Source organism: Xiphias gladius, chromosome 1 (genome assembly GCF_016859285.1).
Source record: "Xiphias gladius isolate SHS-SW01 ecotype Sanya breed wild chromosome 1, ASM1685928v1, whole genome shotgun sequence".
Classification (NCBI taxonomy): domain Eukaryota; kingdom Metazoa; phylum Chordata; class Actinopteri; order Istiophoriformes; family Xiphiidae; genus Xiphias; species Xiphias gladius.
Genome location: NC_053400.1, coordinates 3,171,962 through 3,198,333, shown reverse-complemented (window position 1 = coordinate 3,198,333; position 26,372 = coordinate 3,171,962). Strand labels below are relative to the sequence as shown.

General features: G+C 38.7%; 2 protein-coding genes across 11 annotated transcripts; one reads left to right on the top strand and one right to left on the bottom strand.

Annotated features, from left to right (window-relative positions):
- Positions 1 to 3,254: 3,254 nt before the first annotated feature.
- Positions 3,255 to 10,365, bottom strand: mthfs (5,10-methenyltetrahydrofolate synthetase (5-formyltetrahydrofolate cyclo-ligase)). 5 transcript variants are annotated; one of them, XM_040122532.1, is made up of 3 exons: positions 10,035 to 10,365; positions 8,276 to 8,540; positions 3,255 to 3,989 (listed from the first exon to the last, which is right to left on the bottom strand). In XM_040122532.1, exons 1-3 carry the CDS (start codon positions 10,143 to 10,145, stop codon positions 3,763 to 3,765), a joined length of 603 nt encoding a protein of 200 aa, XP_039978466.1. In that variant the 5' UTR covers positions 10,146 to 10,365; the 3' UTR covers positions 3,255 to 3,762. The 5 variants fall into 5 exon arrangements, with proteins under 5 accessions (XP_039978466.1, XP_039978741.1, XP_039978714.1 ...); XM_040122807.1 differs by lacking the exon at positions 10,035 to 10,365 and adding an exon at positions 9,407 to 9,524; XM_040122780.1 differs by lacking the exon at positions 10,035 to 10,365 and adding an exon at positions 9,230 to 9,330.
- On the top strand, positions 9,271 to 26,056 carry zfand6 (zinc finger, AN1-type domain 6). 6 transcript variants are annotated; one of them, XM_040122095.1, is made up of 6 exons: positions 9,271 to 9,375; positions 19,888 to 20,047; positions 20,448 to 20,565; positions 21,366 to 21,448; positions 23,175 to 23,273; positions 25,374 to 26,056. In XM_040122095.1, exons 1-6 carry the CDS (start codon positions 9,370 to 9,372, stop codon positions 25,520 to 25,522), a joined length of 615 nt encoding a protein of 204 aa, XP_039978029.1. In that variant the 5' UTR covers positions 9,271 to 9,369; the 3' UTR covers positions 25,523 to 26,056. The 6 variants fall into 6 exon arrangements, with proteins under 6 accessions (XP_039978029.1, XP_039978335.1, XP_039978248.1 ...); XM_040122401.1 differs by having other exon boundaries at positions 9,291 to 9,375; positions 19,853 to 20,047; XM_040122314.1 differs by lacking the exon at positions 9,271 to 9,375 and adding an exon at positions 9,405 to 9,614.
- The last annotated feature ends 316 nt before the right edge of the window (positions 26,057 to 26,372 follow it).

Sequence of the window (26,372 nt, the reverse complement as noted above, 5' to 3'; positions counted from 1 at the left end):
ATGGATCATTAACCTCAGGCTGCCCAGCACTACTGCCTCCCTAATGACCACATATAGCCAACGCAGCGAGAGCCGTGGCCGACCAGACGGCTGCTGGACCAGTGTGCACGCTTCGGCCTGGCAAGACGGCTGAAAGACAAAGAACGTCAGCTGCATCAGCTGCTCCGATGTGCACCAAACAATATGGCTCGGAGCCATCATATGACCCTGTTCTTCTTAATGTTTAGTCTTTATACGCATATTAATTTTATACGGTACATATAAGAAGAGGACACTTAGCATTTATGCTTTGTGTTGAAAGTAATGTTTCCAAGGTCAGGGATAAACTTTCACAGACTGTTCTTTGCGTATCTGCGTATGTACTACATATGTAATACAATGTAATACAATGTAATACATATATAATACATATTTACTGAGACAGTCTTTACTGCATAATTTCCTCTTTTAGACCTCACACTGTTCTCAGTCCCTCTTGTGTGAGTTAAACGGCCTTAGAGTCGCTGAAGTGCTTTTCCATCTTCCCATTCCATTTCTTCCTTTCTCTCCACTTTTCAGAGAAGATTGAACCATATCCTGTTGATTCCAGCTCTGTCTGCATGTTCAACAAGATGGCAGCTTAACGGGAATCCAAGGGAGACACACAGTGGAAATATCTAGTTAATTCACCTAGCTGACAAAGTTGTTGCCTGTAGTCCCTCTGGATGTGTTGGTGTAACAGAAAAATTAACCTTATTTATAGTTTGCACATTTAATTGCATTTTATTTTTTATTTTATTGTTAATCTTATTTATTATTTGAATTGTATTTCATCAAGCAGCCTTAATCTATTCTTTTCACTGGAGTTTCCCGTGGAGTTTAAATCTCACCACATCGCCTGTAAGGTACCTACGGGGTTCCTATAGCTCCTCACAGTGCTGCCTTGCTCTGATGAGGGATGTTCAGTTATGCAGTGGCCACGCTGAAGACAATGCGTGTTGTATATTGTCTTCCTGCACGGAGCAAAATAAAGAGTGAACAGCACCTTCTTAGCTTCGGGTTTGTAAAAATAGTACAACATATCAAACATTGCCAGGGATACAACAATAAAGTCCTGGACTTATTTCAGTCATTGTCCCTGGTGTTTACACTACCCACCAACCCCATCAAGGTGGTGACGGGGATTCAGTGTCTAACATTAAGGTATTAGAAATTAAAGCTAAAGAAAATTAAATCATATAAACAAATAACTGATGAGCACACAAAGTAAAAGTGTAGAAGAAGCGTCCATGTTCATTTGCACTGAACAGTGGTGAAGGACAGCACTGCTTTCTTGTACTTTATCCAGAAGACATTGGTTGTTTGACATAATTCAAGATATAAATATTGGATTACAAGATAGTTTAGTATAATATATTAATATCTCCTCATTATATTAAGGAATACTATTCTTTAGAGACCATTGTTTAGCCTTTTCCTTTAAGGCAGAGGAGTTTGACTCCTCCTTAATAATAGGAGGTAGTTTATTCCATTCCATGGAACTAGAATACAGAGAGGAATCCTGACCTGTCTCTGTGAGACTCTCATCCATGCCTGACTAACAGTCATTAGACGGGATCTAATTATCTACAGAACGGATTTAGTGAACCAATTTTGATTCAAATCTATGTTACTTCTGACATTTAGCTGGAAACCTAACCTAGCTTTTCATTTAACTAAACCAGTTCATTCAGATGATTTGAAATTCTAAAAAATCTTAAACTGAATCAGTACTTTATGTTCAGTTGAGGATAAACTCATGACTGTCACATTTTTTTTGTTATGCTTTAATTGTTTAAATTCAATTTTTCCCTCATCAATCTACACTCAATAGCCCAAAATGACAAAGAGAAAACAGAATTTCAGAAATGTTTGCAAATGAAAAAGAGAAAACCGAAATATCAGTATTTGATACGGTATGATTTGATATTATGGATTGCAGTGTCTGGGGATGCTGGTTGCAAACATACACACACACACACGCACACAGACACACAAAACATGAACATCAGCATGACTTATTTTCTTAAATATAAAATATATTATGCCAAGCAACAGTTTGTTTCAGAGACCTAGAGTATCATGTTACAAGCTTTTTTTTTTTTTTTTTTTACTGCAAATTAACATTTCAAACCTGCCTGTTTTAATGAATGACAATATGTATAGCCAAAAGTCAAACACTGTTTCAGAGAGGTAGTTCATGTAGCAAGCTAAAGTAGTGAGCTTGGCTAGGTCCTGCTTAACAAGCCTGAAGAGACTCTGGCTAAATAACTGAGCAGGAGCACGTTTGAGGTAGCTAAGCCTGATTGATTCAGCTGATGAGAAAAAAATATCTGCCAACTGTTGAATTTTACTATATATTTTATATACCTTTGTTAGTTTACTTTTGTATCCATTGAAGAATACCTTAAAAAAGTCTGACCTGTATAAGTTAAAGATCCTCTTTTTCACATCACATTTGTCTAAGTTGCATACCTGACCATGATTGGCTTCCAAAATACCTGTTATGTTAGAAAATCATCTTGTACGTACATGTTATGAACTGAGAACAGCCCTTGAGTGTCAAACTCTGCACATTCATCAGTCTGCACAGAGAAGGACTAGTTTGCAAGTCAGTTTGATAAAACAGTCTTATTTAGATGGCCCAGTTTTCATTACGTGACCTAATTATGGAAATTCAGCCATGTAAAATCAGGTAGTTGACAGCCAGTTATTGCAAATTTATTTGTTGTGGATTTCCAACTGATTCCAGGTCTGCCTCTCTGAACCTGGATAACAACAAACACCCCTTCCATTTACAAGTTTTGCTTTTCTCTATCCCCTTTGTCAAACAGCCCCCAGGTGTGCAGCGCAAATGCGCACAGAAAACTCTAGGTCACTCTCTCACCATCTTTCTGTCTCAGCCGTTTCAAAGAGTAGGGGTGAGAGAGAGTCTAAAGGGCAACATGGGCTGCAGAATCTGCATGTTTTATTTAACTGATTAAGCTTTCATAAAGCTAGTAATAACGGTCAGTCTCCTCTGTGCTGCAGCAGTGAAGCTCAGTTGTCAAAATCAACATCTTCTTGCACAAATGGTGCAAGAGCTTCCAAATGGAATCACCGCTGTGGCCATCTGTTGGTCAGAAATGCTTGGTGGAAAGATGTTCAACAATGTGAGAGCAGTAGAACAGATTATTGGAGGTCTATATAAAGGCAATCAAGGTCGATCAGCCATTAAGATGTACATTAAAACACTGTACATTTCCCAGTTTAACTTTATTATTTGTTATCATACTTTTCATTCCATTGTTGCAATGCATTCTTTGTGTAAGTATTATTAGTTAGCAAAAGCCTGCCTTTAACAGCTCTTTATTGCAACATCAGCATGGTATTAGGAGCAGAACTCTGGCACAAAATACATAATCAGGTTTCAGTACCTTAAACACACATATCAATACAGCCATTGAATTAGTAGCTTAACCTGTATAATGCCATAACAGATGACATTTTGACAAGTAATAGTAGGGAAACTACAGGTGGAATTAATACCGTTAATGATGGCTGTATTCCAATAGAGCATTCCAAAGGGCCATCCTTGGTCTCATTAGTCCCAACTGGGCTATTACTGCTATAACAAATCAAAATGTCTGAGTGAAAACGTGTGTATTGGTATTAAATGGAAATGCTAGGTTAAACCATTAGCTGACTTTGGCATGTAAATATCGCAGGTTTTAAGTTCATGGACCACCACTGGTGATTAGCTACCTACTCATCAGCCTCATACAGGACTTCATCAATGAGCACGTCATTGTCATCGACAGGGATTTCCTGACACAGCTGCTCTTTGAAGGCCAAGGCGATGGTATAGGGCTTTCCTTTGGGGTGTCTGATACAGCGTTCCAAGTATGTGTCGTAGAAGCCTTTCCCTCGTCCCAGACGCTTCCCCAACTTGTCAAAACCCAGGCCTGGCATCAAGATCAGGTCCAGGCCTCCTGGATAATGAGAACAGACAGAATAATCAATGATAAACGTTTGGAAAATGCCTGCCTTTGCCTGTAAATATGGACAGCTATCAGCCAAACCTTGTCCATGATGGGAATGTGTGACTTGATACATATTTTATACAGAGTAGGCTATGTAGCTTTTACATTTATTCTACCTAAATAATTCATTATTGTCCTGGAACTGTGGAAATTTCTCTGTATTCGACAGTGTTTGTGTAATTACTTTCATTGCCAGATGTGGGAGACAAAAGTTCCGCACTGCAGGTTTAACTCTGATGGATCGTAGGAGGGCGGAGAGATCTGAGATCATATATTGTCAATTTTGCTTATAAAGAATCTTAGGAAATATTCACAGGTATCTGGTGTTGCTTCATGACAATTTGTCTGGACTACAGGGTTGAGTACTGCATTTATTGTATTAAATAGAACTTTGGGTCTATGGGCATATTTGAAGATGATACCAGAAAAATATTTAGTTCGCTCTGCTTTGAAACACTGTTGATACATAGCCAGACAGTATCTCAGCTGCTGGTAAGACACTTGGAGTTTGTCTTTTTTTTCCATTTACATTCTGCTCCTCTGCATTTGTGCCTAACTGAACAGGTTATGGAGTAAAACCAGGATTGAGCTTTGATTTTTGCTTTTCTCTCACTGAGTAAAGAATATTGGTGCAAGTGCAACTGAATACTGTGAAGAGTTTTAGAAACAGAAAAAACACAATGACAAATAAACAACACATAAAAGAAAAAAAGAAATACAAAAAAATAACCAAGTTAAGTTTTCCTGGCAGGGGTATCTTGTAGTGTCCCAGATCCAGCTGCTTTGTGATATTTTCTTTGTGGCTATAATTTTGTCTTTGCTTTTTTCCTTTTTAATTTTCCCTTTTTTTCCAGATTTTTCCTGCATTTTGCTTATACTTCATGAAGCAGAGGTTACCCCTCCTCAGCCACCCCCAGGCCCTGGGCAGGAAGCTGGCTGTCGGAGGGGGCAACCCATCATCTATTCACCCACCCTGAACAGCCCCAAGACCCATTGAGAGAGAGCCTGTTCTTGTGGGGGCGAAAGATTGTTCCCTCCTTCTTTTTCTTCCTCTTTTTTTTTCTTTATTTTCCTTGCCCCTCTCCACTCTTCATTGGAGGTACACAAAACCGGCCACCCCCACCAGGATGATAAAGTTAAACAGAAAGAAGAGGAAAAAATGAAAGTAGTGATACTAAATGGAGTGGAGGGTGGAGGTGAGGTATTTCACAGGGTGTGTACATCGAAAATAGTGATAATGGGAGAGGGTAGTTATGTAAAGTTAAGAATTTGTTATATGTGTAACTACGGCAAGGAGAAAATAAATAAATAAACTGAATGATAAATTAATCAATTAATTGCTATATTAAGTCGTTAATTAGATTGATTAAGTCCTTTATCTGATAATAGTGTTGATAATAATAGCAATAGTAGTAGTAGCATGAGTTACAGCAATAGTTTATAGTAATAGTACTAATGGTGGTGGTAATAACAATAATGACAATAATAAAAATAATAATAATAATAGTAAACAAAAGTAATAATAATAATAAAATGAAAGACAAAGAAAAAAAGACATGAATAGACATGTTGATATTAGATGAGGTAGTGAAATTTGATATTGTAGGAAGGCAAGAAAGGATAAATAACAATATAAGTAAATAAAAAAAATAACAGCAACAATAACAGTAATAGTAGCAGCGAACAGTGATTCAGCAATAATAATAATAATAATGATAACAGTAAAGGAAAATACTGATAATAGTAATAATATTAAAAGAACACTATGCAGGACCCTTGTTTTAAGAAAATCCTTAACAGTATAAGTTGTTATCGCTGTCATCTTCGCCACCAATAATAATGGTGACAATAACAGCAACAATGCCAACGTAAAAAACTACAAGACCAAAATTAATCATTAATCATCAATTAGTGATGATAATAATAACAAAAGACTAATGATGAGAGTGGGTGTGTATATATTGAAGCAGAGTCTAGTTTTTATGAAATTTGAGATGAGAGAAAAAACACACAGAGACAGGGATAGGGAGTAGTTATCAGGACTACAGATGAGTGTTGTGCTGTGTATGTGATTCAGGAAGTGATGCAGTGAGGATTGGCTCCCATGCTTTCTCAAACTGATGTATTTTGTGGCGAGCGGAGTGATGGAAAGGGTAGAATCTGTCAGCCCGATATGACGGACAGTTTATCAGTGATTTCTTTCCAAAAGTGTTGTACGGTGTCGCATGGATGTAATAGTCTAAAGTGTTTGGGGGAACAGTGTGGACAGTTACTTGAATCTGAGAGGCCCATTTGGTGCATTTTTTTGAGTGTGATGTGTGTTCTGTGGTTGACCTTGCACTGTATTAGTTTGAGGTTGGGTTTATTTGTCTTTATTTGAAACTGTTTATTTGGACATTGGGGACCGGAATGCCAAAAGGTAAAATAAGGTCAGGAGTATGACCATGTAGGAACTGGGTAAGATTGAAAGAGTCAATTACATGTAGAAAATCCCAAGCAAGGGGTTAGATGGACAGCAAATGTGAACGTTAAAATCACCTAAAATTAATAAGTTATCAGATTTAGTAACCATAAAAGACAAAAAGTCAGAGAATTCAACAATAGAAATCTTGAAGTTGAAGTAGGGATCTGTACATAAGTGCACAAAACACTGGAATCGACTGTTCAATCTTAAACAACAATAATTCAAAACTTGTATGTTTGTCAGTTGACATGGGTTTACAGGTAAAAAGATCATTAAAAACCACAGCCAGGGCGCCACCACGGCCAGTACGCCACAATGAGAAATTTGTAGTATGGAGGACACAACTCAGAAAAAGAGCTGATTTTACCAGGTCTTTGCCAGGTTTAAGTGACAAATGAAAAATCTAATTTATGGGTCAAAATAAAATCATTTAAAATGAAGAACTTGTTGGAGAGTGACCTGACATTTAAAAGCGCCACTTTAGCAAGAGGTGCTACCTGCGGAATATGCAGAATGTTTTTTTTTTTTCTTTTTATGATTGCATGAAATATGGATCAGTCTACAAGAGTTGGGAGATGTAGTGCAACCATACTGGTGGGAATATAACCTGGTAGTATTTCTAGTAGTTACTCGTACAGGTATACTGGCATGTATAGGCAGATTGGGACTTGTAGAACATAGCCCAGACCTTTGGGAGAATTTACTGTGAGAAGTGGAACCGAGGCTATAAGTTAAAGGGTTTGGGCTTAATTGAAATCATTCAGGGGTGCAGGTTTCTGGCAATTTAGGCTATAAACTCACTTTGCTGTGACCATACATGACCCCAAAAAATTGAAGTAGAGACCATCTCTTTGAAAACAGTCTCAGCGCGTCTAGAATAGATTAAAATTGTCCACAAGGTTCAGCTGATGGCTTTGACATGTAGTTGATAAGCAGGTGTTTAAACACACCTATTTGACTATTTAATAGGATTAAAGAATTACAGAAGTCCTGCTTTAGTAGCTCCATCTACTGAAGGAGAATGTCAGACAAATCAGATATACAGCTGATAAAATCAAATCCTGTAATGATAATTGTGGAGAGGCTGTATGTGAGAGACAGTGTGTCTACGTTAGGTCAAAATTTGTTCAGGTGATGAGGCTGACACCTGTATTTTTTTGGACTGAACATACCAATAGTGAATTTGTTCATTACCATACTAAAAGACAAAAATTAAGTTAAAAAACTAATTAAGACTTCATGTTAAGTCCATTATGCTTACAAACCTACCCTGAGCCTACTCTGAAACCATCACTCATCATAAACAGCAGTCAAAGAAAGAGGTGACTCATAATTTTATTTTCTCTTTCTTCCTAAGAAGTGAATCATCACTGTTTGAGGGCGCCGTTTGTTTTGTATTCCTAATTTTGACATGGAATTTTAAAAAAGCAGTCAGCGGGCACAAAGCAATATCGCTCACACTTACAGACAACAGCATCCATAGCTAATTATCTTTATGGGTTTTGTACAGTTTTTATTTTGCATTTTTGTCAACAAACCCAATCTTAGTCCTTTACTACTGAAAACTACATCACAATTAGCAAAGCAATGTTTTAACAGAATGTTATGAAGAGGTCCGAGACCTGTTAAACAGCCATATACAGATTACATTTCTGACTGTAGGTGATGTTGTGTGTGTGTGTGTGTGTGTGTGTGTGTGTGTGTGTGTGTGTGTGTGTGTGTGTGTGTGTGTGTGTGTGTGTTTTGTGTCTGGGTCGGTGTATATGCTTACCTGAAGCCAGTGCTTCGTCTCTGCTGTTGTCATCTTCAGCAGGCTGTTGGATGTTCCAGGATGTCAGAGGCAGCATCTCCATGTCCTGCAGACTGTTGAGCTGCAACATGTCCATATGGCTGCTGCCGATCTTGTATCTGGGGATGAAGCAGCTTTTGCCCCATTTAAACATGTCTTTGATGATTTCCTCAGTGTGTACTTCATCATCCATGCTGAGGAACACTGCAATCCGCTTAGAGGACACATACTTGGGGTGTCTGAACAGCTGAAAGAAAATGCATATGAAGACAAAGTTATAATCAGTGACTTTATCAGAAGGGAGCCCAGGAGCAGGGGTCAAAATAAAGAGATAAATACACTAAATTGATGTTAGTGCATCCCCAAACTCAGCAATGAACTTGATGAGTAAACTGTTATTACTGATAGAAAGGATGGACGGACAAACGAAATAAGAGCCAAGTTGCAAGAAACTGGAGCTATTCTTGAATGCCTGTGGATGCCCATTCAGTCCTCTTCTCAGACTGAACTTCCTCTCACCTGAACCATTTCTAACTTTTTCCTCTGTTCTTTGTGGCAGATTGTAATTGAATAAACCCCACTACACTGCTGCATTTAAAGATCATTTGAATACATCTTTTAAATCTAGGAAACATGCTGCTACTATTGGTGGGTAGTTAAGTTAGACAGTGAGTTCTAGCTCAGCGACCAGGGTCCACTTTATTGTTGACCAGGATGCATGATAACGTAATTATACTGTCATTTAATGTTCTTTCAGCCTGAATTGTGGTGAGTCTGACGTTGGGGAGGGATGTGACATTTCCCTTCCTTCAGAAAGCTTCTAAAATAAGGAGTGTGTGTACCTGTCAGAGTGAGAGAGCAAAGTGTTGACTATGAGAGAGGGAGTTACTATTATGTACGTTGGTATTGTTATTCTTACTATTATTATGTGTACACCTTCTCAAACCAGATATCTTTGACTTGTCGAACACAGGTGAGCTTAATTGTGTCACCAAATGCATATACGAGTTTTGCGTGCCAGGGGCCTGCTGTTGTGGTGAGCTCCCTGGCACGGCTCCCCGACGCCCTTTCTGTAAATGAAGGTGAGTCCTTATTAACGGGGATCAGTCACACCTGCGCTCTCCCCGGTGTGACGACGCTTGTCCTGTCGTGTTGCGAAAAGGGTTCCACGGAGAGTCCGCACCAAGCTGACGCGCAGTCGCCGGTCCGTGTTAAAAGTCTACAGTCATCAAGCCAGACTGCGTTAAAAAAAAATGAAAACTTCACAGTTTACTTGATGAGCAGCAGCTACATAACTCCTTCGACCTAACTCGAAACTTCGGTAAGGGTAGCTGGATTGAGTTTACAATTTGGCATGGTTTATAAACACCAGAATCATTTTATTTCGCTATCAACTGTCCACTTTCAGCGCTGGCTGAAACATATCCTCGATGTCATGTGTTTTATTGGAAAAAGACCGAAGGAAAGCAACATTTTATCTAAATAAGAGCTTCGTGTTACATTAGATGTACGCCGAATTGAATAACTGCACCTATGGATTCTTTAACAGTAATGGGTCACATTCAGAAATTTTAAGCATATCCAAGGCAGTGAACTTTAAAACATTTTATTGGAGGTTGTTTTTACGTTCTTCCCCGGGTGGAAAAGTGTCAGAGGGTAAGAAAAACGTATGTTTTTGCAGTCTCTGTTCATAGCTAGCAAAGCTAATAGCCTACTATATACAATGTTACCTTCCCCTTACCTTCTGTGAAACGACTAGAGATTGTCGCTGTTTCTCCCCGTCACTCAGCGCTGCAACCCGCCGCTTTATTTCTTTCCTCAGAGCTTGCTTTGCTGCTCGCAAGGCAGCCATTCTGGCTCTGCTAACTTTAAATTGAGCTAAGTCAAAAGAAAGCTAATTGAACAAATAGCAATGTGAAGTGTGTTCTGTTTACGTGCTGGTTGTTGGTACCATGGGAGAAGCGATTTCGACATAGCGCTTTGCTTCATGCAACTTGCGACAAGTTAAACATTAACAAGAATAACAACACATGTCATACATTTCGAATTAAAAAAACAAAACAAAAACATTCTTCTTTTTCTCCTTTCAGTTTTTGGGCGAATACCAACTTTTAGGTGCATACTGCCACCTATCGTACCGGAGCAGAACAGGATCTATTTAACATTAGTCTGTAATAATGAAATGTATGGAATATATTCTATTAAACAAACCTACTAAATCTGCTTACTAAGAATTCTGTTACCCCTCTCTGAGTTTCCCACATCTTATTATCCATTAGTTCCCAGAATCCCTTCCAAATCCAATCCCCATCTGGCCTCTTTCACCCTTTGTTGCAAACTCACCCGCTCTTCAGTATAGTTGACTTGGTGCATTATTACGTGTTCAGCATTTTCAGTTATATTAAAATGTGCACATACTTATGAATTTACGTTTCCCAATAGAAATAGTGTTTTATTTAAACCAGTGTGATCAAACCTTAATCTGGACAGAACTGCCTCCTCTCGTCTACTACTACTTCCTTTCACAGTATGTGCTCTATCTATCTTTTGTATTCTATAATATATTCTGCCCTCACTGTCCTCATCCCACTTCTTCTGCCAAATGTCTGATATTTTCTTTTTTATTAATGCCCTACTTCCACCTTTTCCAAATGGAATGTCCATTATATGCCTCATATGTTTCAGCCATCCTGTCTGCAAATTCATTACCCTTTAATCCCACATGTGTGGTTACCCAACAAAATTCTACATCAATTCCCAGCCTCTGTATTCTAAATAAACATTGAAAAACTTCAAACAATAGCTCTTCACTGATTGACTTCATAGTCTGTAAACTTAAAAGAACTGCTGCAGAGTCAATACAGGTCTCACTACTTACACCCACTGAAGACAACCGCTGCCGTCATCTCACCCGTATAAACTGATAATTAATCTATAATTTTCTTCTCTAAATGAACTTAAAATGTGGGCTGTAGACTCGTGTTCATACATGATCATTTAGATCTTTTGAGCAGTCACTAAATATCTAAGTAATTATAAAAATGATTCCTTGTGCACTGGTTCACACAGTATCCAATATCAGTTTCAAAAAATAAATAAATAATATATATAATATAATATGCTGCCCATAATGAAAATGATAAAATATCATCTTTTGATAATCAGTGCCTTCCACAAGGTTGGACTCATCAATGCAAAAGAAACAAACCAATTCTCGTTCTGCACCAACCGAGGTTTGTTTACCAGGCAGGCAAAGTATGCCATAAACCTCGGGCCCCTAGACCCCCTGCGATCCCAAAGGCTCCAGGTTCACTGTGTGGAAATTAATTAATTAATTAATGGATTAATTAATGGTTTGATTGGTAATAAACCAAAGTACGATTATAAACTGAAATTATAAGGGCCTTAAAGTGACTACTGCATCTCCACTTTTTTGAGTCTTGTATGGCCTTGTGTCAAAATCTAGTTTTAATACCTTTTATTTTTATCAGCTGAAATTGTGCCGGTGCATATCCTTAAAATGACGATGTGTCCAAGTGCCACAAACTAACCTCAAATCAGGGGCTCTCCTGCTGACCTGTTGGATACTTAAATGCTACGAAATACACACAAAATGTTGAGTTTATGGAATGGGGGTTCAATAAGAGCCCACAGATATTTTTTGCCCGCTAACCTATTAGCAGGTTAATCCAGCCCTGTGCCGTGCTGTTTACAGTAATAACTCATACTGTTGATATAGTTCTATTTTTGGAAATCATATGAATATGGGCAGGTGCACACTGGTTGTCTCTGAGTCTGTTATCATTTCAGTATAAAAACATTTGGTCAAAATGATTTAATATAATACAAAAACGAGCTTTTTGTGTTTTTCAGTTGACCAAAAATTTCTTTGGTTGACTACAGCCCAACACTGACCAGTGTTTTCTCTTGGTTTGGTGGAGGACTTTAGTGACACTGAGCATTCCTATTGGATTTCCCGTGGAGGAGAATACAACAGCAGCAATACTTGTGTTAATTGCAAACTGCTTTATTAAACAATGTGGTTCATTCATAAAACAAAACTTGTTGTACAAGAGAATTTGAATTGCATCAATCACCAGAACTAGATAAGTTTTTAAAAAGGTGAGTAGTGATGAGGAGTTTTAGGAAAAAATACAAAATGATATAATTTTGTTTGCACATATCTCTTACAGTGTAGCTCAACAAAAGTGGTGACAGCAGGTACTGTATATGTATATATTATATAAGGCATACGATCCTGGTTGAAATTATTGGCACCACTGAATTTTAAGTACAGAATCTAGAATCTTCAGAAATAAATGCAAATGAACAGATTTTGTAGAATCGAAATACTTTACCAAAATGTCAAAGGTTACTGAACAAAAGAAAATAAAAAAACAAAACTTGAATAAAATTGAAATAATACAAACAAAAAATGTACCCCAGACACAATTATTGGCAACCTTCACTAATATTTGGTTGCAGAGCCTTTGACAGCCTCTAAATGTTTCTCGTAGCCATCGAGAAGCTTCTTGCACCTGTCTGCTTGTAGTTTCTGCCACTCTTCCACTGCTGTGTGTTCAAGCTCTTTTAAGTTTGCAGGAGTCCTTTTTGCAATGACAGGTTTCAGCTCTCTCCAAAGGTTTTCAATGGGATTTAGGTCAGGACTCACTGCTGGCCAGTCAACCATTCTTTTTTGCTGCTGGATGTGTGCTTTGGGTCGTTGTCCTGCTGAAAGACCCAAGACCTTCGCCTCAAACCTAGTTTTCTTACACAGCGTATGGTATGAGATGAAACCACCACTCCAGATAGCTCCAGGTCAGCCTGAAGCTCTTTAGATCTCTTGCATGGTGTTTTTTCCACAATCCACATCAACCTTTGCAGACTTCTCTCATTGAGTTTCTTCTTTGCACCATGTCCTGGAAGCGTCTTAACAGTTTTATGACTGTGAAACTTCTTGATAACATTGTGAACTGTTGAAACAGGGAATTTAAGATATTTAGCGATTGGCCTGTCGTTTTTTGGAATTATTTTTTATTTATTTTAATTTAATTTCACTATATGAAAGCGTTTTTTTGATTTTTCTTGTTGTTCAATAATGTTGGACATTTTATTAAATATTCTGATTCTACAAAATTAGTTACTTTGCATTTATTTCTGAAAATATTCTAAATTCTGTACTTAAAATTCAGGGATGCCAATAATTTCAACAAGGAACTGTAGAAATTGGGGATGGTACTGGTACTGAGGCATTTGATACAATATATTCTATAGATAAAGTGACTGGAATATGTTAACTGTTATATTAAATTAGTGAGTTGTATCAATACTGCTTGTTACTGACTTATAAAACATGGAAAGGGAATAATGAAACTAATTGACTGTCTAGTTTATTATTAAGAAGAACAAGTTACCACTTATAGTTAATAGTAAGACTGATAGTAAAATTACTGTATATAATCTAGTATCTGAGAGAAATAGAAACTACAGACTATATGCACTAGTGTGACATTTAATTTTGGGAACTAAGTATTAAAAGAGCCTCCTATTGAGAAATACTATTTTTTGAAAAAGTTCTAATATATATACTTATCTAATAAAAGTATGTAATATAATATCCAATTAAATATATTGGCCTTTATTCTCTGCTTTGTCCTGTATATTCGCTATTCCCATGGTTAAATTAAGGTTAAATGTTTTTGGTTTTTTTTAATTAGCATCTCTGAGTTACAAATCATAATATAGATAATTTTTAAAACCTGGAACATCATTAATAACTCTACTGTTGAAGCCTACTATAATTACACCTAGTGGTTGGGAATTGGAATTCACAAACTAATTGTGGATACTGAAGTTTACATTTCCTCCTCAACCAAACTCTGTTTAAAAGCCCCCTTTTCTGTGACAGGGCAGCTGGTGCCAGGCTTTTGTGGAGAACTAGTCACAGCTGAGATAAGTTCTTATTAAGACAGATAAAACATAAGTTATGGACACACATTAAATAACATGGAACGCCTAACTAAATAATAAAATACACAGATCAGCCAAAACATTAAGACCAGTTACCGGTTTTAATGTTGAGGCCAAATTGTGTATATATAGTCTACCATGTATATATATTTTTATATATTTTATGTGCGTTACAGTATATAGCTGACATTACATTGTGTCTGAAACAAACCCAATTTTTAAATTAAGTTTGGCATGACTGTCCCTAATGCAACGTAGGAGAGAAAGACACTTTCATTGCTCGACAGAAGCTCGTAAACTTCAGAAGCTGTCTTTGTGCAGGTCATATCTCATTATTTTGAAGTTGGAGAGTAGTAGCTTGATAGAATTCCCACTAATTAATTTTAATAATTCTTAATTTAAACTTTTTTTCTCTCTGACAGACTATACAACTATATAATGGCCATGATTTTCCAGTGTCAGAGTGTTTTCATTTTAATTCATTCAACCTTTATTTAATTCTAGGGGATACATTGAGGGCCGCTCTCACTTTTAACGATGCCGAGATTAGGCAGCAAACGAAACATTTCGCAGCATGCCTTATTTTCAGCTGTTAGTTAAGACATCCTCCGTTCTCCCAGCCAGCTGCGCTGAAGAAATGATTGACGTACCACTTAGCCAATGACTTCAGGGGCGTGGGCGTGACTTGAGCGACTGCCAGCCAATCGCGGCTATCTGTGTGTTAGCGCACTGAGGATCGAAGCAGATGATGTCGGATGTTGTCTGTTGAGAAACGAAGAGAAAGAGTCGCAGAGAGGGAATTCGGGACAATAATTGAGGTCGGTCAAACACGAAGTTTCAGTCTACCAAAAAACCTTCGACATATCTTCCCGATTGAAGGATCTTTTGATTCTGTGTTGAGCGTCTCCGATGTATGGATTCTTTGATTAGAGCAAAAGTGTGCTGTTGAAGCAGAAGATGAGAGCATTACTAACTGTAGGATAGCTTACAATGTACCTGAGTCTGCACCAATGCCAGTTTTTCGTGTACTTTTATAGTCATGAAAAGTTAGTCAGTCACGACATATGACTACTGTTGTCTGCAAGATTATTTAGAATTTCATTATTTGGCTTGATAACTTCGTTTTTGATAACTTGATCGACAATATCTAACCCTTTTTTAATTAATATTATTATTTATTTATTTGTATTTTTTACTTTTTAGCTTAGCTGTGTTTTGGCAGTGTATCAGTAAGCAGCATAGTTACAGAAGGACTGCAACAGTGTTCTGTAAAGGTTGGATGGTTGTGGGTAAACTCATTTAATGATCAGTTTGGCATAGTGTGAGGTCAAAGTGTGATTGACCTCATTACTAGATGTCCCCTAACTTTCCGCGTGGCGATAGGAGTGGGGCTGATTTCTAGTTGTGTGTTCTAGTGTGGTTTGTTTGTGAGTGGAGGATCACCCTGCTTTGAATACAAGTGGGTCAGGAAAACTGTCAAAGGTCAGTAGGCCACAGTCGGCAGTTCTTTTAGTCAGGTGACATCCAAAGTTCAACGGTCGTCCAATCAAAATATCTGGAGTGGTTTTTTTGTAAACGTAAATAACAATAAATATATAGGTTTAAAAATCGTTCTAACTCAAGTGGATGGCTGAGTCCAAAGCACAACTGTAACAACATCGACAGTGGCGAATGATAAAGATTGCAGCACTTTCAGAAGGATTTGATGAATGATAAAAACACTGACAGCCAATCAAAACACATCCCTTTTACAGGGTGTCACGTTCAGTGCACATTTTTTGCTTACCTGGTCAGAAACAGCAGAGACAACAGTGACTAGATACCTAAATAGGTAACGTTAGTTTAGTATACTTAGAAGGCAAAACCCAATGTTTCCGTTAACTGTAACTACTGTATATTGTACACTGTCCTGTATACACTTACTAAATAGCTAGCCAAACAGAATGATAACATTAAACTAAACTAGTAATACAAGCAGATGATTCATTGTATCAAATTTTAAATGATCATGAAGGTCAGCCCTTGTTCTTCTGGTAAAATAATGGTACATGGTCACAATGCAGGCAAGCACAGAGCGACAGGGAGGAGAGGCACACTGAAAGCACTGGCCAGTCAGGGACATGCTCTGGAGATACAGCTGATAAGGTGAGAAATTGGAATCTGAACTATAATGCAGTTTAGTAGAGCACATAGACAGTAAGTGTAAGGATTTAGCTAAATAGATAGCTTAGTAAGGCACTATAGGTAAATGCATGTTTTTGTGTGAATCTTTGTATCTTGTTTACATGGACAACAATACCTCAGTCTTAATCAGATTAAGACACGGGTGGACAGGACCAATTTTTCCATGAAAGATTGAACAGCTGACAGCAAAAAATGAGCAGAGCATCTTGTTGACCCCTGTGTCTTAATCTGATTAAGACTGGAGTATTGCAGCCCATGTAACTGCAGTCATTGATTCATTGGTGAAAACATGCAGATACACTACATGGTATGTTTTGTTCAGGAAACTAAAAGTTATATATAGACAGAACCAGGCAGAGAGAGCAGCGGTTTAGATCAGCACATGGAGGAGCTTTGTTTTGAGCCAGTAAACAGTAAACTGTAAACAGTAAGCTCATATATAACGAAATGGATTGGCAGCCACAAGCTCAGAGAAATTACAGACTTTTCCTTTAAAAGCAAATTGTAATGTTCAATGTTGTCCTCAAAACTATGTTCTAAATTTGCAAAGTTTCATATATAATATCATAGAATTGTTGGAAATGCACTTTAAAAATTGGGGGATGGTGGGCACTCCTTTGGACACCCCCAATATCTGTACCATGGTTACACAGTTGGTATTGACAATCTAATAATGTTGTACAGTACTGTGCAAAATCTTTAGCAGCTTGTGACAAGATGATCTAAAGTGAGGATGCTTTCAAAAATAATGCCATGACATGACATGTTTTGTACTTTGATGTACTCCTCACAGTGGGTTGAACAGATCCAAATCAAATGTGGTCATAAAATTCAATGTAATTCATCTCAGTTTTATTTATATAGCGCCAAATCATAACAGAGGTTATCTCAGGGCACTTTTCTTATAGAGCAGGTCTAGACCGGACTCTTTATAGTTATAGTTCCCCCATGAGCAAGCACTTGGTGACATCAGAAAGGAAAAAACTCCCTTTTTAACAGGTAGAAACTTTGAATAGAACCAGCTCATGGCGAGCGGCTGTGTGCCTCGACCAGCTGCGTTGAGAGAGAGAGAGAGAGAGAGAGAGAGAGAGAGAGAGACATGGGGGGCAGGAGGAAGGAAAGAGAACATATTGTATTTGCAGTCACAGGTCCAGACTCTGCAGCACCAGGGGCAGAAATACCTGCAGAAACTGACAGGAGGAGAGAGGAGAGAGACGAGAAAGAACAAAACTACGAGAGAGAGAAGAAGTCAAGTTAGTAACGAGCATTGATGCCATATGAATGCATACATATGGAGAGGAAGAGGAGGAGAGAGGAGCACGGTGCATCATGGGAAAACCCCGGAGACATATGGATCAAGAGTAGGCTTTTTAAGTAGAGGTTTCATTACAGCTGTTTTAAAGGACTGCGGTACATAGTCTGTTAGTAAAGACATATTGATTATATCTAGCAAAGAGGTGCTAACTATGAGTAAAACTTCCTTAAGCAGTCTAGTAGGGATGGGGACAGGTTGACGGTTTAGATGAAGACATTGTTACAGTTTGTTGGCAAAGGTCGATGGGAGAAAAAACTGTCTAAGTATGTATCAGGTTTTACAGCTGTTTCTAAGGGTCCTGTGTTTGAAGGTAAATTGGTGCCGGTTAAGGGCAGGAGGTGGTGAATTTTGTCTCTAATAGTCACAATTTTATCATTAAACAAGCTCATGAAATCATCACTACTGAGAGCTACGGGAATACATGGATCAATAGATGAGTAACAGGTTGCTCTGGCCTTACAGAGGGGGGTGGTGGATTTATTTAGGCTAACATATTCATCACGACACCACCAGGTTTCTAATATCAGATCATCATATTAATATGATGATCTGATATTAGATCACTTACTAATACAGCTTTGGATGGGAGCGGTCGGATGTTTAAGAGTCAACATTTAATTGTCATATTTTTTTTGTACTTCTGCAGTGGTGGTATTAATTTACATTGTGTTTTTCCGTACAACTCCTTGTTTGTCGGGGGGCAGACAGAGTCTCTGTGGGGTTTTAGGTGGGTGACTGCTGTAATGGAAGCCAAGAGAAGCGTGTAGGACTGCAACTCTGTGTTTTGTTCCTTCATCACACCACACAGAAGAGTGCTGTACACACAGGAGAGTCAGCATCATGCCACATTCTGTCTTTGACTGCTTTGATTGCGGTGTCCACTTGGTCACCACTGCATCATTAGGATGATAAAATCTGATTTTATACTGGAGCTATATGGAGTTGACGTTGAGTTTTTATTTAAAGAGTTTATCACAACCTGAATCGTATTTTTGGCATCATTCCTATTAATATTAATAATAACATTGTACTGAGTAATTGCAGTAATTGCTAAAAAAGAAGACAGACAGGGAAAGGAACATGAGTCTGAGGTCTAAAGGGACATTTGGATTATAAATGCTACATTTGGCTTTATGTTCAAATTTTTTTATCGTCTTTATTTGTCTCAGTTTTTGAATATAATAGTCAGACTTAATTTGTCAGAATGGTGCACTCAAGTGCAGTGATCAACACTGAAAATGGCTCCCCCAATGAAAACTCACCTCATACATGCAGTGCTGTTTTTCAGACAGTGCCTTAGTGCAGGATGTTGGAGGTTGTCAGTACAGGATACAACTCCACAAAACTCTGGGAAACACTGTTATCATCAGCCTTTTAAAAGTCAATTAACCTTTGTACATAACAACAGAGGAAAGATCAGTTCAACCCACTGATCGTTTGGGAGCAGCAGAAGCTCACAGTTTGATGTGGGATGTCCTCTACACAGCAGCACTCTAGTTTGAGGAAAACCAATCCCCTAAACAGCTGAAGGTTCCTGGCTTCATATTACTGTACTGAAGACATTGTTTTTCTCTATCACGAGATAAAGGCTCATCTTAATTGATTTCAAATTAATGCAATGTTCTGCTAAACTTTCCAGAAAGTTCACGGACTTTTAAAACGACAAGAAACCATTGCTGGAACAAGCGAAAGATGACTCTCATTACTTTTTGAATACAGGTCCAATTGTGTCTATAGCATTGAGTACTGAAAACTATCAAGTTATGAAAGCTGGCAGCAAATGCTTGTTCCGATTCTAGAGGCCTTTACACAGCTGCTTCTATTAATATCCTCTAAAAATATCTCAGACCTGCATCATTGCAGATTTTTGGATGAGGGATTTGAAAAACATTTTTGTAAGTAATTTTTGATTTAGTTATTTGCAAATGTTGAAACCTAATAAGATTTGATAAATCCGTGCTAATGAACCACATCCCTAAATCTATAACCCTCATCTCAAATACTCTACTCTGTAATCCAGTTTTGCTTACCAGACATGTTACTTTCCCCTTCTCCAGTGACATGGTGTCTTTTAACTGTTTTTGTGACAGTACTGACCTGCAGACCTCAACCTCTCTCTTCCCAGAGGAGGGACATGCCACAGGAGATCAACCAGAGCCAGGCTCCTCTGCTCTGTTCCACAGGCTGTGGTTTCTATGGCAGCGCCCGGAATAATGGCATGTGTTCCATGTGCTACAAAGACTTCCTCCAAAAACAGAACAGCAATGGATGTGTTAGCCCACAAGGTTGGAGTCAAAAAACACTAATTATGTTAAGCACTTTATACATGCTAACATTTAACAAAGCCTGTCTGTGCACCAACACACACTCAGGATATCCTGTATGTATGGGCTGCTGAAGAACATCTTTTGTAAATTTAAGCACATTACATGTAATAAAGACACATTTCTGTGTACTCACTTAATCAATACATTAATATGTACAGATGTAAGTATTATAAGAACAGAGTATGCAGATTTGTTTAAGTGAATTCACACGTGTTCGCCTAATCAGAAACGCCAGAAGAGGATGTACTGTATAACTGGATGTGGATATGTGTCCAGAAATACAACAACGGAAGATTGAAACAGGCTTAGTGGGAAGGAAATGGGTGAATTTAATGTGAAATGTGCTTTTTCATTTCAGGTTCGTCTTCTACTGACAGCCGAATTGGAGAGTTTCTCCTAGCACAGTGCTCTGACAATACTACAGTCACTTCACCAGCAGCCATATTCCCAGCCCACACAGACTCCAGACACTGCAGGTACTGCTGCCTCACACTCACGCGAGTGTCGGACCAACTTTCTAAAAAAAGATTGTCTGAATAAGGCAAGGGAAGGAACCGGAGCTAGTGTGGTTGCTGGAGTTATACAGACTGTGTAATCTGATGACATATACACTATACACTACACTAGCACAAGTGATCAGTCTATTTCCTATTATTCTGTAAACATTAAGTATTCTAATCTATCCTACTAATAGATGGAGAAATCTCTGTCTTTCTGCCTGACACAGTACTACTGCTATGCACTACTGCTATGTTTGAAGCAAAAGCATCCCGGAGCGCTTATTTTGTCAACCTTAATTCATATAAATGGGATGGACAAAATATACAGAAGACCTCTCAGTATAACTCAGTACAGTTTGAGAGCACCTCCAAAATGACCAATAAAATAAATCAACATCCTCTGAAACAGAATCAAATAAAAACTGAACATTATAATCCTCATGAAAGGATGATGTATCTCAGGCCTGTTGTATTATACTGCATTCATTTTATCTGGGTGTACCTAATAAATTGGCAAGTGAGTTTATCTTTCACAGCAATCCTTTTGAATTTGTGGTGCAGTGTTTTCTGATCAGGTATCTGACTAATAAGGGTTCATCATTATTATTATTAATATCATAACACAGCAGCGACGTGGAAATTAGATGATGATGATGATGATGAGGGTGAGATGACTGAATAAAATGTTGAACTATTAATGAGATAACAAGCGCTTCTGAACAGGCACTGCACTAGTTCTTGTTAATTATTTTATTCATTTTCCGTGTTTTTTTTAGTGGACCAACATCTGCCTCAGCAACCTCAACAGAAGGGAGTACCTCAGGAGCAAAGACCAGTCTGACAGCTGGCTTTTTACAAAGTATGGTTTGTGGGGAAGTGTAGATGATCATTTAGGAGGGGTATTTTATAGACTGAACATCACATTGATCATTTCTCTCATCAATCTTATTATCTCTGAATACTTTTAAACCATCAAATATTCAGTATTTCCAGTGTTCTCACGGTAGTGAACATCTTTTATGTTGGTTATGTGTTCTTAAGGGCAGTGCGACTTGAAGGATTTCCCTGCTCAATCTGCAGCTTTAAAATGATGATAGACAAGATGCATGCACGTCAGACATAGGCAAGATAGTGCTAAACACTTGTTTGCCCCATCAACTATCTAACTACTTAAAAAGACCCATTATTAGATTGTGTGAGGTTTACATGGTTGTAATTTAATGCCACCGTGCAAACATACCTTTGTCCTTCAGTGTTTTTACTATTTTAGTCTTGTGTTGGTTGTTTGCCTCTTATATCTTCTGCAAATCAGTTGCTGTCCAGGGATAATGAATAATTAACTAAACTGAACTCTCTGATGATTCTAAGTCATCTAGGTCATGGTTATCCGAGAAGAGTTGATGTTTCACCTCCCGTCCAAGAGGCTTCCTCAGTTCTGAACTGAAGGAGCTTCTTGGATGAGAGTTGCCCTTGACTCAGCTCATCTTGGATAAACTGAACTCAGCTGAGCTGAACCTTTCACATTAAGCTGCTGCTAAATAAAAGGAGGCATAGGAACTAACTGGCTCCTGTTGATATCTCAAGTTTCTTTTATAAAAAGTGATTAAGAAGACTAAGAGCAATGGCAACATGTAATAATAGTCCTTATGACTCTCACTCCTAATGCACTAGAACAAACATCACTGCTCACCAAATAATGGATGGAAGTGCTGGAGCTGAGATTTATTGTATAATAATAGTAGGAGGAACTGTACACCTAGGCCTTTTTGTGACTTTAGCCCTCCATAGGTTACCCAAACATCCTGCCGCAGCCTGAACAGTAGACTTAACTGCACACACTGCACTGTTACATCAGTCCAATAAATGAATTATACATAGATTGGATGTTTTTAGTATCATCATACTCATTTTTTCATGTTTTCTTTGCCTTAATGACATACAACCGGCCATATTAAATAGTGTGTTTGAGGGCTACAAATGTAAAACCTTGGAAGAGGTCTTGACCACATACTTTGCAACAAGTATCAAGTGGTTAAAAACATCATCTGATAGGATCTGTGTATAAACCAAATATATGAACCAGTCATGTGGAAAGCAGACACAAGTCTCTGATGGTGAAAAGTCTTCTGTCCAGAAGCAAGAAATTGCCACTGGAGAACAGTGACATTTTGTGGCTGTATGAGCTGTTGCTCTCTGTGTCTGTGGCATTAACCCATTCTCTAAGGTTCATGCATGTCAGACACAGCTGCAGCAGTAGGCAGTATACAGGAAGGTCCGTGTTCAGCAGGTAGCTCAGAGGCAGTCTCCTCAACCCTCCTTAGCCTCTTTGAAAAAGTGATCCCGTCAAGGCGAGGAGAGGAAGCTGGAGGATCCTGATGAAAATATAGATGTGAGGAGGTGACTGACGATCAGGTTGAGGGAGCTACCCAGAGTCCAGCTAACTACCCTACTCTGGAAATGAAAAGTCAACATGTTTTCCTGTCGCAATTCAGAGACAAGAAAGACTTGGATTTGATATGAAATTAAATAACAAATAACACTGAATAAATGATTATGTGACTGCTGTGTTTCTCCCTCACCATCAGGGTCTGAACTATCAGTGGACACACCCGTAAAGACAGAGGAGAAGTCAAAAGCCAAGAAGAACCGCTGCTTCACCTGCCAAAAGAAAGTTGGTCTGACAGGTATGACAATCCATAGAGAGAGCTGAACAAACACAAACACCCAGTTACATGAAACATTTAAAGCAGGGCTTCCCAACTGGTATGGCTTTGGGGCTCCACATTTTCTCCAGTCATTAAAGAATAGCAGCAGGTTGAAAAAGCAGTGTTTGAAGGTTTTAAGTCTTTTTAATATCTTACCACACCCAGCCTCACTGAGGAGTGTGGTTTTGTGTGTTCAGAAGTGTGCTCTGTTGCAGCTGTAACCACAGCCAACAGTAATGCCATATCGTGCCGACACATCCAGAAAAACATCACTGCAGCGAGATGAGAGGTTGAACCACTGGTGAGCGATTGGAACAAGATTTCAGGGGTTGCCAAGTTGCTCTTAAAGTATTGGTCCACACACAGGCTGACACCTAGTTTTTAGTTTCATTCGCAATACATCTCATCCACTTATCCTGTCCAGGGCCCGGGGAGCAGACAATTGAGCGAGAAGCAGCTTACCAGTCGGATAAACACATTCATATCTATGGCCAGTTTAGATCTGTCAGTTCATCTAACCTGCATGTCTTCAGACTCTGGGAAACCAGAGCACCCAGAGGCAAGGAGACAGAGGGAGAAAATGCTTACTCAACGCAGACAGTCAGCCAACAGCTTGAGTTGAACCCAGAACCTTCTTGTTGGGTTATCCACTGAGCATCCATGCTGCCCCTTTAATTATTTCACAACAGGAAAATAAAAAATACACAATTTAATTGGCCCTTGTTTTTTGCATGCAGTTTTATTGGCTGCTTGCTGTAAGCCAAATTGCTCCCTGGGGACATTAAAAATTAGCCCTACAATCTCATTGAATAAAGTGAAATCAGGGCTTAAAACAGACATTAATTCAGGCGTATTCGAGATTCTGAACAGAGTAAAGAGAAGAAAAGTTGCTTTCAAGCTAGGTTTAAAACCTTCTTCTTTTCCATCTCTGCCACTAGCAGGGAGACCACTATGACTTGCAAGGGAAGTACCACATAACCGGCAAAGCTGCTTGCTGCTTGTTGCACATTGTGGTGCCGTGGATCACTCCACAGCAGGAAAGTGTACTTCAAAATGATAGTGCTGTGTCAGAAAGCTGCTACTCTTAGTTGACTTAGTGAATCCACTCGCAGTCCTCACAGGTAGAGGTCATAATGGGTCTACTAGGTTTTGAGGACCAAAGGTCCTCAGAGATCCCGACTCGAGCCGGACAGATCGGATAGGGAGTAGAGTCAGGACATGTTTAGTATAGCATTCAAACTTAAAGCAACGTGAAACAGCTGGCCTGGCTCTGTCCAAAGTTCAAAATACCTACTCACACCACGTCGACACAGAAAAGTGTAATGTGAGCAGCTCAGGCAGAGCAGCAGCATCAGCCGCCGTGTGCGTCTACACAGGATGCCTTAAGGCACAGCACTGAATTGTAGGTCGCCTACATTTTGGCTCAGAGCACGATACACAATCACTGCAGTTACATGTGTAAAACTTTACGCGACCTGTGTAGAAAGTTTGACTGTCAAGCAGGTGTGAGCTTGACAACTGGAAAACCCGTGTGAAAACAGTTTCGGTGTAGACACGTCCTCAAGCCCACTAATTAGTGCGTTGTGTCTTGTTAGTTGTTTTAGATCATTTGTAGTTTTTAAGGGAATCATGTGGTGTAATCATTTTTTGGTGAACAACAGCTGGGCACGGTGAGGTTTCCGAGCAACCCCACCTAGGCAGAGCCGCTCCACACAGAGGCACTCGGCATTGTGTATCAAGAGCAGTGGCTACTGCCAGCTGTTGTTCATTATGTGCCCTCCCCACAGTTCACGGTTCACCCTACAGTCTCACTGATTCAATAGAGCTCAAAAGAGATACATGACAGGCCACAGCATAGTGGATAATGACCAGACGGTGAATGCTTTTTCTTATACAGTATGTGCTATCTAGCAATGATGTAACTGTCAGATGCTGTTCAGTTCTTAGTGTGTGTCTATAGATTTCACAATTTTAATAGCTTGCTAATGGAGCTTTACTTCTGCAATAAATACTTTGGGATACTGTTAGAATTTTTTTTTTTTTTTGCATTATCCCAAATGTTAATGCTTTCCGTTGCAGGCTTTGACTGCAGATGTGGAAATGTATTCTGCAGCTCGCACCGGTACTCCGACATTCACAACTGCACCTTTGACTACAAAGCTGATGCTGCAGAGAAGATCAGGAAGGATAACCCCATCGTTGTCCGAGAGAAGATCCAGAAGATCTAAACAGAATCAGAGCGGAAAATAAAACTGGAGATCAACCACTTATGTTGCCAGCCTCATGATTAGCTGTTATTCCTAGACCAATCCACAGTAATACTAAAGAACGACATGTCTGTGAAACCCGTCGGCAACATTGTATAATTGTATCTTGATTCTCGTATTAATTTTTTAAAACTCGGAATGTTTTGGTATGTGAGTTCTTCAGTAGTTCATAAATAAATGAATCAGGCCCCGTGAGTGGTTAAAAATGCTAAAGGAAAAAACCGGTGGGGCTTTTCAAAGGGCTGTGCTTTTTTTATGCATAATCTAAAAGAACGCATGTAAACTCACCAGTGATCTTTACTTTCCTCACTTCTTTGTATGTAGTGTCATTTCATAACCAAATGTATTTGAAAAACACCAAACTTTGCTTTCACGTCATCAACGAGAAAAAAAACTTTTTGTTTGATTCTGGCTTTTAATGTTTGTGATCTTCCACAGAGGATTATGTGTGGGTGTGTTAGTTTACAATATGAGAATATAGTTCATTTATGGGTGCACAAGAGTCACTGTGGCTGTATTTATGTTTGTTTTTACACTGTTGATTTTGAATTTTTTTTTAAATATCCTTCAGTTGTGTATATAAACTGTTCAATTTGAATCGTGGGAATTTTATGGACCCAGAGAAAAGTATAAATGTGCAACATGGTGAATCCAGCTTAAATATGCAGTTATGGGGTTTTTGATTTGAGTCATTCTCACACAAAGGGCTTTTTAAACCGAAGTTTAAAAATTCAGACTGCTGCATGGCATTAAGTATACTGTTCCCATTCCCATGCCATTTTGTATTTTTCTGAGTTCATCCAATGACCGT

Bases quoted from the DNA above. Each gene is read 5' to 3' on its own strand.
- zfand6 (XM_040122013.1), top strand. From the start codon at position 15,019: ATGTTGTCTGTTGAGAAACGAAGAGAAAGAGTCGCAGAGAGGGAATTC. The intron at 15,082-19,887 runs GTCGGTCAAACA...CTCTCTTCCCAG, and splicing joins AATTCGGGACAATAATTGAG to AGGAGGGACATGCCACAGGA. The intron at 23,274-25,373 runs GTATGACAATCC...TTTCCGTTGCAG, and splicing joins AAAGAAAGTTGGTCTGACAG to GCTTTGACTGCAGATGTGGA.
- mthfs (XM_040122532.1), bottom strand. From the start codon at position 10,145: ATGGCTGCCTTGCGAGCAGCAAAGCAAGCTCTGAGGAAAGAAATAAAG. The intron at 8,541-10,034 runs GTAAGGGGAAGG...ATTTTCTTTCAG, and splicing joins CTCTAGTCGTTTCACAGAAG to CTGTTCAGACACCCCAAGTA. The intron at 3,990-8,275 runs GTAAGCATATAC...CTCATTATCCAG, and splicing joins AGACGAAGCACTGGCTTCAG to GAGGCCTGGACCTGATCTTG.